The sequence below is a fragment of the Phocoena sinus genome, chromosome 16, assembly GCF_008692025.1.
Source record: "Phocoena sinus isolate mPhoSin1 chromosome 16, mPhoSin1.pri, whole genome shotgun sequence".
In the NCBI taxonomy this organism is placed as follows: Eukaryota; Metazoa; Chordata; class Mammalia; order Artiodactyla; family Phocoenidae; genus Phocoena; species Phocoena sinus.
Window position 1 is genome coordinate 12964667 of NC_045778.1, and position 17793 is coordinate 12982459.

General features: G+C 42.8%; 1 protein-coding gene across 1 annotated transcript in view; it reads right to left on the reverse strand.

Moving 5' to 3' along the window:
• Positions 1–2945: 2945 nt before the first annotated feature.
• The window catches only part of CCDC6 (coiled-coil domain containing 6), a 112905-nt gene continuing 98057 nt past the window's right edge, over positions 2946–17793 (reverse strand). The window contains exons 8-9 of the mRNA XM_032608769.1: positions 8377–8501; positions 2946–7301 (exon numbers count right to left, since the gene is read on the reverse strand). Coding sequence (XP_032464660.1) covers positions 7107–7301; positions 8377–8501 — 320 coding nt within the window. The 3' untranslated portion in view covers positions 2946–7106. The remainder of the gene's footprint in view (positions 7302–8376; positions 8502–17793) is intronic.

A 17793-nucleotide genomic window follows, 5' to 3' on the forward strand; every position in this document is an offset into this window, starting at 1 on the left:
CATGTTCCCCTCTCCCCCTGCCCCATCCCCGAATTCCCAGCCACCACACACGACGGCTGGCTGTGAGCAGCATTTTTAAAACAGCTGTAGAGTGAATGAAATGATATTAGAAGTAGTTAAGAAGCGACACTATGATACACTCCCATGTTTTAACAATGTTCACTGGATCCCAACCACCCCATTCGTAACAGAGAAGAACAAACGTGTACGGCATATTAGATCTATTCCTTTAGCTCTAAACCCCTGTGCTCTGTGGCCTGTACTCAGTTGTGCTGGCTCTGCACCTCTGGAAAAGAATGTTGCCCACAGCCTGAAATACACAGGAGGACTCTCAAGGCTCTGACCTTCAGAGATGCAAAGTTGCAGAACAGAGAATAACATCTGTCTGGTTGGAGGTGCATAGGGAACACAGTGGCCAGATCTATGTGGACCGCTGTAAGAACAAAGCATCCCGGCGCCACAAAGCCTGCACCAACCAACCTCCATCCCGCCCACCCCCCCCGTCCCTTTTTAGTATAAAAGAAGCCTGAATTCTATCCCTGGTAAGATGGTACTTTGGGACACTAGTCCACCATCTTCTCAGTTGGCTGGCTTTCCAAATAAAGTCGCTGTTCCTTGCTCCAACTCATCTCTCGATGTACCGGCCTGTCACCTGGTGAGCAGTACGAGCTTGGACTCGGTAACACATTCTCATTCTTATCTTGTAGGTGAGGAAACCAAAGCCCAGAAAACTGGACTTAGGTCAGACCTGAACCCACAGGACACTTTCTACTGTACCTGGGTACCTTAAATCTGAGGCTTCGTGCCCAACATTAAAGTAACAAATAGCAGTAGTCAGTCAGTTCCCCAGGTTAATGATTTCCCAATAGCATTTCACCAGGACCCAGACAAAGCTATCCCTGGGGAGATGCGGTGGGAGAAAAGTAGGTTAAGGGGGCTTAAGTTGAATTTCAGCAGTTGCCTTTCAAAGGAACATTTAAAGAACACAGATACGAGTCCACAAAAGACTTTTTTGTTGCTTTACGTATTTCATATACTGTATTTTTTGTCTCCAGAAGTTCAACTGGAGGCTTTTTTACGTTTCATTTTCCTTATGCTCATGTATTCTTCTGCCTTCTAGAATGCACGAAGAATGTTTATAATGGCTGTTTTCACATCCTTGTCTACTAATCCTATCATCTTGCTTCACTTCTGAGTCTGGCTTTTCCCCTTCTTGATTTTAAGATGAAAAAATTCAGGTTAATTACTAAGCTCTCTGGGATAATTAGTAATCTTGAAAGTTGCACTCAATCATGAGTAGGGTATCAGAAAATATGATCTTTAGAAAAAGATCTAAATACATTTAGTTCAAAAGGATTCAATGTAATATGGAAATGGGGGTGATGTGAAGGACAGAAAAAAAAAACTTTAAAGGACAGAAATTCAACGTCTCATGTTGACAGAAACATTTGGCACAAACCATATTTACCATGCACTGGCGTCTTCCTGTTTCTAAAGAGAATGTTTAAAAGTTTGGGCCTGAATTAGACATTAGTGAATACAACTGAATTTCCCCAAGTATTTTTTAACTTAAATAGCCCATACGTTAAAAACAGGACCCAGATTTACCTACAGTTTTACGTAAATACAAAAAAAGTTTCTAAACCAACCGTTTCGATCTTAGAAGCACCACGTGGACACACAGCCTCTGAAAGGTGTTAAAAGAAAAAAAGTGTACATACAGCTTAAACTTTATAACTTACATGTTGTTAAAGCACTTTGTTTTGAATCCCATTTTCTTCAAATTCTACATAAAATACGAATGGCTATCTCCACTATATAGATTAGAAAACTGAAGCCGGCAGATGCAGCCAAGTCCTAAATTCAGAGGTCCTGGGTAATTTCTTGGTCAATGTTTTCGTCAAGTTACAACTGAAACCTCGCTGCCATGAGAACAGAGGCATTTTGAGATTTTGGTCAATTCACCAAATGACAAATCAAATTAAAAACTCTTTTCATTAACGAATAGTTAATATTTGAGATCTTGCTTAAGCCAGAGTGAGTCAAGACTCACTCAAGGTTTATTTAGCTCTTTAATATGGAAAAGGACCTAGGTTTAAACAGTTCGCACTCCTAAGACGATATCACAACTGTGTTCTTGAAGACCGTGCTCCTAGGGCAGGATCCTAAGTCTCTGCTTTTCCCCTACAGAACGTGGACTAACTGCCAGGGGCTTCCTAAAATGCAAGGTGTATAAAACATCACCCCAAATATTCATTCTACCTTTCTACCTCAAGGAATGGACACGGAAAGGACTTGTGTCTTATTGTATATGTGAAGGCCTGTACTAGAGGGCTTCGTCTTGATTTTCTCATCTTCGCAAGGCATATAGTATTGTTATTTTACAGGTAAGAAACTTGAGTTCCAGGGAGGTTAAGTAACTGAGCCAGTGAAGGAACTGGTACTCAAACCTAGAACTCATTCTAAAGCCATGCTTCTTATACGTAGGAAGAGAAAACCATAAAAACAGACTTAAAAATTTAAGAATAAGCTAATATACTGAGTGTAATTTCCAAAGCCTGACGATATATGTGCATGTATATACCTATATCTAATTGTTTATACATAACATTTTGGGAATGAGTGTGCTTTTCCTTTCCTTTTCATAATCCCCTAGGTGTATGGTTTTCAAGTGAAATACAACACAGATACGGGACAGTGCGCAGATCATAAACGCACAGCTCAATGAATTTTCAAAAACTCAATACATCCAGGTAACCAGCATCCTGATTAAGAAACAGAGCAGTACCAATCCCTTTTGTGTCCTCATCTTAAGTTCACTTTCTAAGGCAGCCTTTAGTATTCAGAATCTAAGCTGGATATCTATCAGAAATCAAAAGGGAAACAAGGTTCATTTTCCGACTCAAAGACCAGAAAGAAAGAGATAGGGTATAAAGCTCAAAAGATTCATTTTAAAAAATTATCTTTATTTAGGTTTCCGATTCAGCACATGTATCAAAGACTAATCAACATAAAGAAGTAAATAAGACATTAATTGGAAGTCTTACATCTCTCTAAACTCTGACCAAGAATGTCAAGATTGCCACTATTACCAGAACTCCAACCTAGTCAAGTTGTAGACAAGCTATCATGAACGACGTACAGTGTGCACACATACACAGAGGCCAGAGACATGCTAGCACTTGGCTGTCCTCTCTTCCTTGTTGATGTCTTTCCATGGGACAGTCCACTTTTGCTGTCCATGCCTAGTTCCAAATAAAGTCCAAAGAAGGCTCAGGGTCAACCTGATCCAACACTCTGCTGGAGGAATGCACTCTCAAACTGTTGTACCTGCAACTTTGTTTTTGCCAGGATGAAGTTCAGATCGAGATGTACGATACAATCTAGATGACGGTGCGGACTAAGTGAAGAACTAAAGTTGAGCAGTAACCCGAGTTAAGGCATGAATGCACACACATGTGCACACACACAGCACCCACGCTATCATGAACATAGGATTCCTTCCATTGCCTAGCGAGAGGCAACCAGGGCTCGGCAGTTAACCACAACTGCTGAGCATACTGAAGCATGCCCCCCATAATTTTATGCTAACAGCTGTGTGTGTATGTTTTATCACAAAAAAAAAAAAATAAAAAGAGAAAAAGGAAAAAAGAAACTAATAAACAACAAGAAAAAAAAAACAAACCAACCCCAAACCTAAAAACCCCTTAATCTCTTACAATGGCTCTTGAGCATGGAACTCACGTAGCAGCGTCGATGGCTGGATCTTTAGTAATTTGGAAATAAAAGGTTGTTTTACTATGTATTTCTTTGGTAGTCCTCACTACAAAGTTTTCAGTGTTGGTTACCTATAAGACAAGTACTAGATAGAAGATAAAGTTACGCAGAAATATTTCTTCTATACTGATAAGATAAAAATAGTGAGCTCTCCAAGCACAAGTTACTATGCTTTTTCTTGCCTTATTGGGCTTCCTCTACAAGCAAGGCTTCGTGCAGGAAAAGTTCATGTCTACCTAACAAAGGGCGATACATACTCTATCTTCCTACAATTGAACAGTTAACGAAAATTCACATTATTCGTTATTTCTGGTCAAATCAGCTAGAAGCCGATGACAAAGGGGCAGCAAGCACTTGGTGTCAAAGCCATGTTCTGGTCACACATTCACTCCATGGTTGTGGTCAGTCTCTCAGGAGCTCAGAGTTTAAAACTCCTTTCAATTAACAAAGGAGCAAGTTAAATCAAATCTGAAATACTTCCACCATCTGCCAAATCTCTAGAAGTCTGTCTAGAATGCCAGCATGCTGGATGAAAGAGAGAGCAGTTCAGAGCCCAGAGAGGCCTCAGGTGTTAGGGAAAGTAATTTGGTTTTGTATAAAAGGCATGGTCATCTGGCGAAGAGTACTTATCCTACTAGCAGCACAGTGGTAGCCAAGGGTCTCTGTCAGCAAGACAGGAAAATGAAGCTACTGAACCTGCTGTGGCTCCCACCTGCCTTCCAAGGCCTCTGGGGCCTCTGGGAGTCAGTCCGGAGTTGCCCTGGGTGGGTGGGCAACAGGAATAGCAGGAACCAAGTTCAGCCCCCCCCCCCCCCCCCCGAGAAGTGCCCCAGATAAGTCAGCTTCTCGTGGCCTTGGGGTTGGAATCTTCGGGGTCCCTGGGGGCTAAACCATGGCCAAGGAGCTGCCCTAGCAGGTACTGCCCAAGTGTGACAGGCCCCACACGGGGTCATAAAACACTCGAACAGGACATGAAACAGCATCATTTCAAAAGAGTAGTGTTTGTTCTATCAATCCAGAATGTCCACCGGGAGAGGCAACTAGATTTATGGTGAGAAAGTGCTGTTTGAAGGAGCTGTGTTTTATTTTGCAGTGAAACGACTAGTCTAAGGAAACCGGCGCTACATTTCTGTAGAAGTCTGGAGGTCAAGAACCTGTCTCCAAAAGGCATTTATCAGAACTGTCTGCTCACTCCGAGTGCTTTTTTCAGTCACCACAGGGCAATGTACTGACTTTTGTGCTTTCAGGAGGTCACTAAATTGCTAGCAAGTGGAGGGAAGATGATTACATTTTAGACTTTCTTGTTTGAGTGCAAGACACTACTCAACAGCACTGAAATCTATAGTCTCATAGAAGATTCTTGTAAACATATACCATTTCTCCTATAAGAAAAACCGATAACTGTACGATGCAGGCAACATTTGTTCGCCTGCTCTCAGAGTTCCTCAAAACGGCCAGGTGCCAGGAGGGACGGTGAGCCGTTGGTGAAATCCCCGGGTTGGACAGGACCCCATCTGACTGAATTAAAAACCTCAAGCCTCAATAATTAAATGCCGAACTTCTTCCCCATATTTGAAAACTGTACTATGATTAGGTATATTATACATTATAAATAAAATTTATAGAGACCTACGATTTCTTTCAAATGACTGAGGAGTGACACTCTCAGTTTGGAGGTGGAAACCGAAAGAGTCAAAAAAAAAATCCTATTGTTGCTTTTACTCTCAAGTTCTTAAGATGCTCGTCAAACACTATGAGCCAGTGAGACGAGACCTTTTCTCATTCTGTAACTTGTAAATATGCATTCAAAGGCAAAAATGGAGGTTTCTCTACTGTACAATATTAAATATCTACAATGTCATGGTTCCTTATGGTTAGGAGTGTGTTTAATAAAGAGCTAGCTATTAGAGATGGCTGTCACAAAACATGGACTCTTAAAAATTACGGATAAATTAATGTTCAGTTCTCTGATTATATCCAACAGATACACATTCTCGTCATAAAATATACATTCTCTAGTAAGTTATTTTGTCCACAGCATATATAAATATGCAAACACAGGTGGTAAAAATCACTTTACTACCAAAGTACAAATCAGTAACTGCTGAAAAGCCAAAATAAAGGTGTTGCAAGTGTTAAGAAAAGACTGACTCACGGCGTTCCACTTTAGAGTGAAACCAGACGATGTATTTGTGCCAAATGAATGGAAATGACGCATTCAGGATATACTTCTTTGTACACTGCGCTTGCTTTTACTGGGCGAACTAAGCAGTCCTCAATGCTAATGTGCTACTTTCCTCTACGCCTCTTTCCTGCCAGCAATAAAGTATTTTGGCCATTGTGCCAAGATGTTCCTATAATGTTCATTTCACATAGTATTTTCTCATAGTACTCTGCACCTTTAAAATATCTGTTCGAACTCTATTTTAGGGGAACGCGAGTAAAGAACGTAAAGGGAAATGAGCTGTTTCTGTCACCATCACATTGCCTTCTGCAGCAGAAATCACACAGCACGTTCTAATCAGCCATCGCAACCACTGGCGGGTAGGACAACAGTTATCGACTCACGTGGGAGGGCCAGTTTGGGTAGGGTAACATCAAGGATAAAGAAAGACTCACACCCGGATATACGATAATTATCTATCCCATGTATGTGGAAAAGGTACAGCCATGTGATCCAATACTTCAGGAGATCTGTTTTACAAGAGACATGGATGTTGAGATATACTGAAAATGACCCATACAAAGTGTATCCGTAGAAAGCTCTATTAAAACATTGTCTTGGGCACTGATGCATCCAACTTCCCATTCTATAGTGAGAGCTAGATTTTCAAAGGTCTGAATTGTAGTGCTGAATTACTGGTATGCTTGGTAAACACTATTCTAATGGGGGTTGGGGGAGAGGTGGGTAATAACAGCTCAGTTATTTTCTGCAAATTCATGGGAAAAAAAATATAAAAAAGATACCCCTTTTTATTTTACAAACCTAAAAGCCAGGAAAATGAAGCTCTGGGGCCAAGCAACAAAACCGCACACCGCTGCTGAACTACCAAATAGTCGAATAGCCGACGTCCCAACCAGGGAATGGACGCACATGAAGATTCAAGTAGAACACCGATGGAGAAAGTCGTCTGTTTAGTGTTGTAGACCCACAACACTGGCTGCGTTTCCGACACACGTTTACAACACAATGAATAGTGAAGCCTAGATAACCTCAGTGCAAATAAGTCAGATCCGAATATGCCAGGGAAGGAAGCCTGTGGCGTCTTGAGTCGACGGCTCCACTGCACGAACGAGTCCCAGTGTGAGGTTCGGACTGCGCACATGCATTAAGGCTGGGAGGAGGGGTGCACCGAATGTTGCGAGGGGGCGGGCTGCAAGGTGGCTGCCGAGGGGACCGCGGGCTGCATGGGCGGCGGAGGTGGAGGTGGCGGAGGCTGGACGGGGGTCTGTGTGTTGGGAGACGGAGGCGGCGTGGGCCGTTTGAATTTGTCAGGGCTGTTGCTCCTCCGTGGTGAAGGCCTCTGTAGACAGGACAGGAACAGCAGGTCAGAGCAGGCACAGACGGCTCATCCCTAACCCAGTGTGACTCGGAGCCCAGGATGCCCCAAAGCGGACCCACAGAGACCAAACAGCAGCGAGGTCCTTGTCCATCCCTACTGGCTTCTGAACCCGTCAGGAAAACGTCAACAAGGTAGAGTTTACACCGACATCTATGAAAAAGCTATGCAAAATCACTATGAAACGTGCATCGACCGAACGACTGGACTTTCGCCCTTCGATGAGACGGTCCTAAAATTAAAAAAACAGCTGTCACGTCCTCCCCTTAAATCTTTTCTGTTCATTGTATGTCTCCAGCTCCTTCCATCCCTCAAACAAGTTGTCAGTGTCATGAAAGCTACAGCTCAACCAAAAACGTTCCTGCTTTAATGTAAAGCTCATCAAACCAGCAAAACAGATTCAGAAATATCTTACATGCTTTTTTTAGAGAACGGGGTTCTTCTTTTCAAGATTCCCTCATTGGGAATACCCTCAGTTCTACCCTATTCTCAAACCCCTATTAGCGACATTTCTAACCGGTCTATTAGTCAACTAAATAGTCAGCTCTAATGAAAACACTCCCCTGAGTAGCGTCTGAACCGGATACACTTAAGGTTCCTTCTAATTCCAGGAAAGAAAATTCTGGATGAAACTAGAAACAAGTCTAATTCCAGGAAGAATACTGAGGGTCAGTGAACTGTGAAGGTGCGGACAATAAATATTTTAGACATTGTTAGCAACCAACGATAATTTGCTATGGCAAGGAGCTGGCTAGAGTTCAAACGAGGCATAGGCCGGAGGTCAAATTACGTTTCACAAAGGGCAATATTTCATAGAAAATGAAGGTGAAGTTTTGCCTCCTGGGAAGGATTTTAGTTTCAACACCAGAATGTAGCATCAAACTGTTGGGAGGTCTCTAGAAGTTTAAGGTGAACTGAAGGAAGGAAGGAAGAAGAAGGGTAAATGTCCGAGGACATCAACGTTGGCTCCCACGGAGGACCAGTCGCTACCACCACCAGGAGGAAAGCGCTGCTTCCTGCCCGCCCCATGGATACTTACTGTGATACCGTGGGAGGCTCCCATATGCTGCACATGAAGACCTGGGGAATTGTAATAAGACATTCCGGCTCTAGTCAGTGAAGTCGGTGGCGTGAAACCAACTGTGTGACTCGCATACGAGAGACCTGAAATATAACGACAACTTGTAAGTATTATTACAAACTCAACTATCTGGTGTCTTTAAGCATCTAGGAGGCTTTAAAATGCAGAAGCTCTTAGTCACCCACAAAAATGCAAACAGATGAGAGGAGTGGTGGGCTCACCAAGTGGCCTGCTGGATGGATAACAAGGGATATAAAAGTCAAGCCCTGGTACAGACTAGACAGCCCAGAAATAAGTGCACACGTAAATGGTCAGATCACCTTCAGTGAACGTGCCAGGAATATGCAACGCGGAAAGGGTAGTCTCTTCAACAAACGGTGCTGGGAAAACTGGAGATTCATGGGCAAAAAGAATGAAAGTGGAGCCCTATCTTACACCATACACAAAAATCAACTCAAAAGGAATTAAAGACCTAAACATAAGACCTGAAACCATAAAACTCCTAGAAGGAAACACAGGGGGAAAGCTTTATGACATTGGTCTTAGGAATGATTTCTTAGATAGGACACCAAAAGCACGGGCAGTGAAGCACACATAACCACGTGGGACTACAGCATTCTAAAACGCTTCTGTTCAGCAAAGGAAATCATCAACAGAAAGGTCACCTATGGAATGGGAGAAAATATTTACAAACCATAGATCAGATAAGGGGTTAGTATCCAAAATATATAAGGAACTCCTACAACTCAAAAGCAAACAAATAACCTGATTTAAAAATGGGCAAATGACTTGAATAGACATTTTTCCAAAGACAACATACAAATGGCTAATAGGTACATGAAAAGATTCTCAGCTTCACTAATCATCAGGGAAAAGCAAACCAAAACCATAATAGGATATCATGTTACACCTGTTGGGATGGCTATTATAAAAAATAAAAATAAAAAACATTTTTAAAGTGTTGGCAAGGATGTGGAGAAAAGGGAACTGCTAATGGCAATGTAAATTGGTAGAGCCACTATGGAAAGCAGTATGGAGCTACCTCAAAAAATTAACAATAGAACTACCATATGATCCAGCAATCCCACTTCTGGCTATTATCCAAAAGGATTTAAAACAGGATCTTGAAAAGAAATATGTACTCATGTGTTCATTACAACACTATTCACAGTAGCCAAGATGTGGAAACAACCTAAAAGTTCATCAACAGATGAGTGGATAAAGAAAACATGGTATTACATACAATGGAATATTATTTAGCCCTTAAAAAGAAGAAAATTACTTTAAAAAAGAACATGGATGAACCTGCAGGACATTATGCTAATATAAGCCCATAACAGAAGGACAGATACTGCATGATACTACATACATGAGGGATCTAGGTCAAACTCACAGAAGCAGAGAGCACAACAGTGGCTGCCAGGGGCTGGGGGTAAAGGAAATGGGGGACTGTTGTTCGATGGGCACAAAGTTTCAATTTTAGAAAAAGAATACGTTCTAGAGATCTACTGCACAACACTGTGGTTTGTTTTTTTTTTAATTTATTTTATTTTTGTTTGCATTGGGCTTGTGGGCTTTTTCTAGTTGCGGCGAGCGGGCTCTTCATTGTGGTGCATGGCCTTCTCATTGCGGTGGCTTCTCTTGTCACTGAACACGGGCTTTAGGTGTGCGGGCTTCACTAGCTGTGGCATGTGGGCTCTAGAGGGCAGGCTCAGTAATTGAGGTGCACGGGCTTAGTTGCTCCGCGGCATGTGGGATCTTCCCGGAACAGGGCTCGAACCCATGCCCCCTGCATTGGCAGGTGGATTCTTAACCGCTGCGCCACCAGGGAAGCCCCACTGTGCTTTTTAAACAATACTGTACTGTACAGTTAATAATGTGTTAAGAGGGTAGAGCTCATGGAAAGTGTTCTTATGACAACTGAAAAAAACCAAAGTCCAGCCTTGACAGGAGTCCAACTGAGATGTACAAAAGTAGAAGACATGAGAAGAAACAAGAGTAAAGTGGAAAAAATAGAGCAAAGGGGTAAAAATCAGATGCAAGGAAAGGGTAAGTGTCAAAAGATATACCAATAATGACGAGACAAAACCAATGGGTGTGTATAGCAGCCACAAAGCAAACAAAAAATTCACCACTGAGAACTTGGCAACTTCAGGATAGTCAATGAAGAAAACAAAAAGCCCTACATATGCCAATGTTCCCCCCAAAGAAACTGATATTTAAGGAAGAAACACCCCCAGCCCACTATAACCTTCTGCATAGTCTTCATCTAGGACCCCAGAATCAGCTCCAAAGTTTAATGCCCAGATCTTAGTTCCCTGACCAGGGATCGAACCCGTACCCCTGCAGTGCTCGAGCAGTCTTAACGACTGGACCACCAGGGAAGTCCTTAAAGACGCTCTTCTATAGTGTCTTTTGACTTCCACGGTTGAGACATGCAGCCACCACGCCTATCTTTAGTTGTCCTGTCCCAGAATTTGTCTGTGCCCTCAACACCTATTGTTAAGGATTTTATTTCTTGCTGTGACTATGAACTAGTGTGCTGCTTTCTATTTGACGTATTTCCATTTCCAATTGTGGATTTGGTTCACACGTACAAAATGGAGGTCTGGGGTAAAGCACAAGTCTTTGGGAGCTCAGTGGTCATTTACTGTGACTTGTATTTGTATCACAAGAACTTCGTTCAGCTTGGGGAGGGAAGAAGGGGTTTTCTTTAAACAACTTTGGGAAATACAACCCTAATTCCATTTCTTATGAAAGTGATGAAATTTAAGAGAAAAGCTTTGAATGTAGGTCCTTATCCCCAGATAGAGAAGCTCAGGGGGTTCGATTCATAATACAAAATAAATGAATAAGATCAAGCCCATTGCCCAGTATGACGAGGTTAATAACGATGGATATGTTAAACTGCTAATCACGAATCTTCAAAGACCGCCTATTGCCTGCCCAAATTTAAAAAAAAAGTCCCTTCTCTGGCTATTAAAAAGGCCTGCATTTGGCTCCAAACTATCTCCTGATGTTCTAGGTCAGTGGTTCTCAATACCGAGAATCAAAGCCCTCGTCCGACCCCAAATCAAGTGAATCCGAATCTATGGGGAGCAGGGCCCCAGGGCAGCCGGTGACAAGAACCACAGTGACCTGATCACTCTTTTTTTTTTTTTTTTTTTTTTTTTTTTTTTTTTTTTATGCGTTACGCGGGCCTCTCACTGTTGTGGCCTCTCCCGCCGCGGAGGACAGGCGCCGGACGCGCAGGCTCAGCGGCCATGGCTCACGGGCCCAGCCGCTCCGCGGCATGCGGGATCCTCCCAGACCGGGGCACGAACCCGTGTCCCCCGCATCGGCAGGCGGACTCTCAACCACTGCGCCACCAGGGAAGCCCGACCTGATCACTCTTGATTCTGACCTCCACGTCTCAGTTCCCACCATGGCCTTTGCCTGGGATGTCTTCTCTTTACTGCAGGACTTGGTTTCTCCTTCTCCCCTTGTCAATCAGGACCTCACTCAGCCTTTGGAGGGGCAAAGAGCCCAGACTCCAGAGCCGACTGCCATATTATCTGGGGCTCTAGTTCTGCCACTTGGTGCTGAGCGACACTGGACTTGAGATCCCTCGACTGTGAAATGAGATTATCACAGTGACTGCATAAGGCTGTTGTGAGGATGAAATGAGTGCCTGGCACAAAGGAAGGGCTCAGCATGTTTCAGCTCATTAACCTCTCCTGCAGGGCTCTTCTCAAAAGCTCTCTAAGCTGGTAGCTCTCTCTTCTTTGAAACTCTATTTAGTGCTTTTTTTTTTTTATTATTATACCTTTTAATTTTATCCTAACTTTTTATTTTGAAATAGTTTGTGATTCGTAAGAAGTTGCAAAAATACTACAGGGTCCCTGTCTACCCTTCATCCAGCTCCCCCCAGTGATATCTTACATAACCAGAGCACACTGTCAAAACCAGAAAATTGACACTGGTCCTATACAAGTGACTAAGGTACAGACTTTACTTGGATTTCATCAGTTTTTAATGCGTTCTTCGTGTGTGTGTGGGTACAGGTGTAATTTTTATCACCTGTATAGATCCAAGTAATTATCACCACAATCTGGATAAAGAACTGTTACAAAACCACAAACAAGCTTCCTTGTGTTGTCCCTTTATAGTCACCCCTTCCCTCTAATCCTAACCCCTGGCAACGACTGATCTGTGCTCCACCACTGTAATTTTGTCACTTTGAGAATGTTATAGATATGAAATCATATAGTATATAACCCTTTGAGATTAGTTTTTCATTTATCACAATGCCCCTGTGATCCATACAAGTTATTGTGTGTATCAAGTTAATTCCTTTTTAGTTCTGGGTAGTATGTCATTGAGTGGGTGTACCACAACTTAACTTTTGAGGGGATATAAAATACATAAAATGCGGGCTTCCCTGGTGGCGCAGTGGTTAAGAATCCACCTGCCAATGCAGGGAACGTGGGTTCAAGCCCTGGTCTAGGAAGATCCCGCATGCCACGGAGCAACTAAGCCCATGTGCCACAACTACCGAGTCTGCATTCTAGAACTCATGAGCCACAACTACTGAGCCCGTGTGCCACAACTACTGAGCCTGCGCTCTACAGCCCGTGCTCCGCCAACAAGAGAAGCCACCGCAATGAGAAGCCCGCGCCACCGCAATGAAGAGTAGCACCCACCTGCCGCAACTAGACAAAGCCCACGTGCAGCAATGAAGACCCAACACAGCCAAAAATAAATTAAATAAATTTTTAAAAAAACCTATAAAAAAGGCATTGCTTATTAAAAAACAAGCAAACAAAAAAAATATAAAACTCATTATACTTGGCCTTGTATTATCTTATTTCTTGTGTTTTGCCCCCTACTTCCCTAGGCCCTATAAGCTCTTAGAGGCCAGAGACCATGTCTTAGTAGTTTTTGTTTTCCCTTAATCATCATGCATCTGACCCTCTTGCCCAGGAATACAATAAACAATAAGAATCCCAAAAAACCTAGGTAGAAAATATCTCCTAAACAGAATACTGTGGCTTTATAAAGCTACTCCTGGAATAAACTTCTCTTGCTGTGCTATACAAATGCATTAACTAGAGTAAAAATTTTAAGACTTATTTCATTGTCCACAAGCTCAAGACAACAAATTTTAAAAATGACTCATGAAAAGCAATTCATGACCAAAAACCACTGAGCAAAATGCATCAAGATACCAAAGTGTATAATCCATAGAAAACCAACTACCTAAAGGAAAACTGCAAGAGGTCGGGGGGATAGGGAGAGGAGACACTTGAAAACACTAAAATATTAACACTGCCTTCGGATAAAAGGATTCTGGATGATTTTATTTCTGCTTCTTTATACCCTTCCGACTACCCCCAAATTCCCTCTAATAAATCTTTGCTAAAGGAAGAAAAAAAAATAAGCATCGTCGAACCAAACTAAAGGCAGACACCTTCTGTTCCTTTGAAATTTATCTTAGTTCCACAAGTCAGACATGTCTCTGTTAACGTTCATACGCTAGAGATACGACTTCCTCTTTAACGCTCTCTGATCTGGCTCTGTCCCCATCACCCCATCAAGGCTGCTCTCGCCAAGGCCAGCAGTGTTTCCGTGCTGCCAGGTGCACTGCTACTCTCCACCTCTCATTGCACTTGACCTTGGGGCAACGACAGACAAAGCTGACCCCTCCCTTCCTGCTGAAATGCTTTATCTTAACCTCAGTGACATCGGATCCCAGTTTCCCTTCCCCTTCCCTGGCAGCAACTTCCCAATCTCCTTCACCAGGTTTCCTCCTGTACCTGACCTCTAAATATTACATCCTTCAGGATCAGATGGGAGGGTTTTCCTCTTCTCCCTCCATCTTCCACGACCAGGTGATTTCATCTATGTTAGTAGCTTTCTTTAAAATAAATTTTTTTATTTTAGAATAGTTTTAGGTTTACGGAGAAGTGGCAAAAATAGTACAGAGTTCCTGCATCTCACACACTCAGATTCCCCGTTATTATTATTATTATTATTTTTGGGCCGTGCCCCGAGGCTTGTGGAATTTTAGTTCCCCAACCAGGATCGAACCCAGGCCCTCGGGAGTGAAAGTGCAGAGTCCTAACTACTGGACCACTGGGGAATTCTGAAAGATGCCCTATTATTAACTTCTTAAGCCACTGTGGTACCTTCATCACAACTAATAAACCAATGTTGACACATTATTATTAACTCAGGTCCACACGTTATCTGGATTTCCTGAGGTTTTGCCTAATGTCCTCTTCCTGTTTCAGGAACCCATTTAGGATACCACATGCTATTTGGTTTTCATGTCTCCTTAGGCACCTCTTGGCTGAGACAGTTCCTCAAACTTCCTTGTTTTTGATGACCTTGTCAGTTTTAAGGTGTGGTGATCAGGTATTTTATAGACAGACTGTCCCTCTACTGTCTGATGTTTTCCACGTGGTTAGACTGGGGTGATTCGTTTTGAGGAGGAAGACTACAGAGGTAAAGGGCCCTTCTCATCACATCGTATCAAGGGTACGTACTACTGACATGACTGACCACTGTCGATGCTGACCTTGATCTCCCAGATGAGGCAGTGCCTGTCAAGTTTTTCCTCTGTAAAGGTACTTTCTTTTTTTAAATAGCTAAGAAGTTTTTTTAAATTATTATTTATTTAGTTATTTTATTTATTTTTGGCTGTGTGGGGTCTTAGTTGCGGCACGCGAGATCTTCCTTGTGGTGCGTGGGCTTCTCTCTAGTTGTGGCACACAGGCCCCAGGGAGAACGGGCTCTGTAGCTGTGGTGCACGGGTTCCAGAGGGCGTGGACTCTGTAGTTTGCAGCACGTGGGCTCTAGCTGAGGTGCGCGAGCTCAGTAGTTGTGGCACGCAGGCTTGGCTGGCCCCCGGCGTGTGGGATCTTAGTTCCCTGACCAGGTATTGAACTCGCGCTCCCTTCATTGTAAGGTGGATTTTTTTACCACTGGACCACCAGGGAAGTCCCAAGGTACTCTTTTTTCCCCCCTCCCTTTTACACTGTATTCTTTGCAAGGAATTCCCTACCTTTAGCCCACATTTAAAGAGTAGGGAGCTATTTCCACTTCCGTGAAGATGGAGTCTCTATGTCAATTATTTGCAATTCTTCTGTATAGGTGATTTATCTCTTCTCCCGTGTTTATTTACTCAGTCAGTCATTTGTTTATATCAGTGTGAACCAATGCATATTTGTTTTATGTTTGGGTTATAACCTAGTATTACATTATTTATTTCATTGCTCAAATTGTTCCAGTTTGGGCCTTTGGGAGCACTTTCAGTTTCCTCCTGCGTCTCTTGGGCCTATCCTCATCTTTCAGAGATTATAATCTACTTTGATGATATTACAGAACTTAAAATACGATTTTCAGACCTAACTTTCTGGCATTACCAGACTGTCCACGTTCATCTTGTATGTTCCCTGTCCAAGGCCCTAGAAACATCCATTTCTTCCAGGAGCCCTAGTTCTCTTCACTGGAGAATGGAATTAGAAACCAAGATCTGGGTGGTGGGTGTGCCTGTTGCTAGTGGGATGTAGATCCTTTTTACAACTTCAGTATTCCCCATGGCTGATACAGGCATATGAAAATATGTTAACTGGGAATGTCTTTTTCTCAGGCTATATAAAATAGTGAACAACCTGAAAAAAATTGTTGAAAAAATAATACTGTCCCTCTATATAATCCACATATATAAATCCACACATAAGCAAGAAGAAGATTTTTCAGAAGTACTGGGAAATGTACCTTTCAATCAAATTGTGAGATAGCCCTCAAAATATTCCAAGTCAGTGAAAATGCAAGACTGCCAATGTCAATGTTAACCAGAAATGGTAAGGGAAGAAGAAAAGCCAAAATGCTTCAAATGGAAACGAAAACTATACAAACAGCATAATTCCACTAGAGAAGTGATTAGATATTCTTAATACTGAGAAGCACAAATTCTTCCAATAAAAAATAAAGTGAAAAGAAAACTTGAAAATTCAGATTTTGCTAATGTATTATGTACCCAATGGACTAGATCAGAATAGGAGTAATTCTACCGCCAAATAGGAGATTATAATCTACTTTGATGATATTGTAGAACTTAAAATACGATACAAATGTCCTCACTAAGGCTGGCTGAGAGAAAAAAAAAAATCTAGGTGTTACTTATTATGATGTAGTTTAAGGGAAAACCACCTAGCTTGTCTATACAAGCAAGCCCCGCATTACAGGAACAGGGCCAGCGAAAGCCAAAATTCTGTGCATGGAATAAAATCTTCCTGCAGAGTATTTGTTACCATAGAAGTTAATATTCCCAACCAAGGCCTCACTTTTGTTTTTTTCTTTCTTCAATGACCACAACACTATATTTAATGAACTGGAAGTTACACGCCTGTAGGTTTAAATAAATCAAAGAGAACATGAATTTATATTAGCATGAATCAGCATCACGATCAACTATAAAAGCCTCCCTCCTTGCTTCTTCCTAACTCATGACTTCCTTTTACACCAATAAATCAGAAAGCAAAGACAACCTTTATCATGGTAACGAAATCCAAGTGCTATTTGGGGAAAACTGAGAGGCGGCTAGGGAGAGAAGCTTCTGGAGAGACCTCAAGGCCACTGCAGAGCAGGAGAAACAGATTCAGGAACATCCTCTGGGCAAGAACAGCTGAGGACTGTGCTGTGGATCCACAACAGAAAGTCCTTTTGGTTCACACACAGCCCCTCTTCCCCCCGCCCCGTCACATGCCAGAGAGCGTGCCGGCCCCAAGTGGACAAAAGCTGCCACACTTCGTGTTGGACTTTTTAAAAATCACCCCTCTTACAAAAACAAGAAGTCACAGCGGCACAGTGCTTGGGTTGGATCCTAAACTCACAAAACCAGGCCCCTCCTGCCTGCCGCTATCCACGGCCACCTGCGAGGCTGCAGCATTTCCCCTTGGTCAACCTGAAGGGCGTCCCTGGTGTCTAATGATTACAAACAGACAAAATGAGATGTCACCCTAACCTGAAGCTGTTTTACTGTGTGAAGCCACAAAACCTTTATTGCTGCCACCCTTCTAAGCCGTCACGTCACTGTATTCTGTGTGAAAGTGCTCCGCCACCGCCCTTCCCCCCCCACACACACGTTTTTCCCCAACTCTGTTGAAAATCTGTTTACCAGCGCGCACAAGAACGTCAGCCTGGACACTTCAGTCACAAGACACGATCCCTTGGCCGACTACCTTTGCTTTCCTCCCTCCACCCCACTTGCCCACACACCCCCGCTCCGGCCCCCTGCTTCCTCTTTCTTCCCTGCTGGATCATTTACTTGCCCTCCTGGCCCGAAAGCCCCATGCTGTGTGGGTACCGAGCCAGAGACCCTGGGGAGAG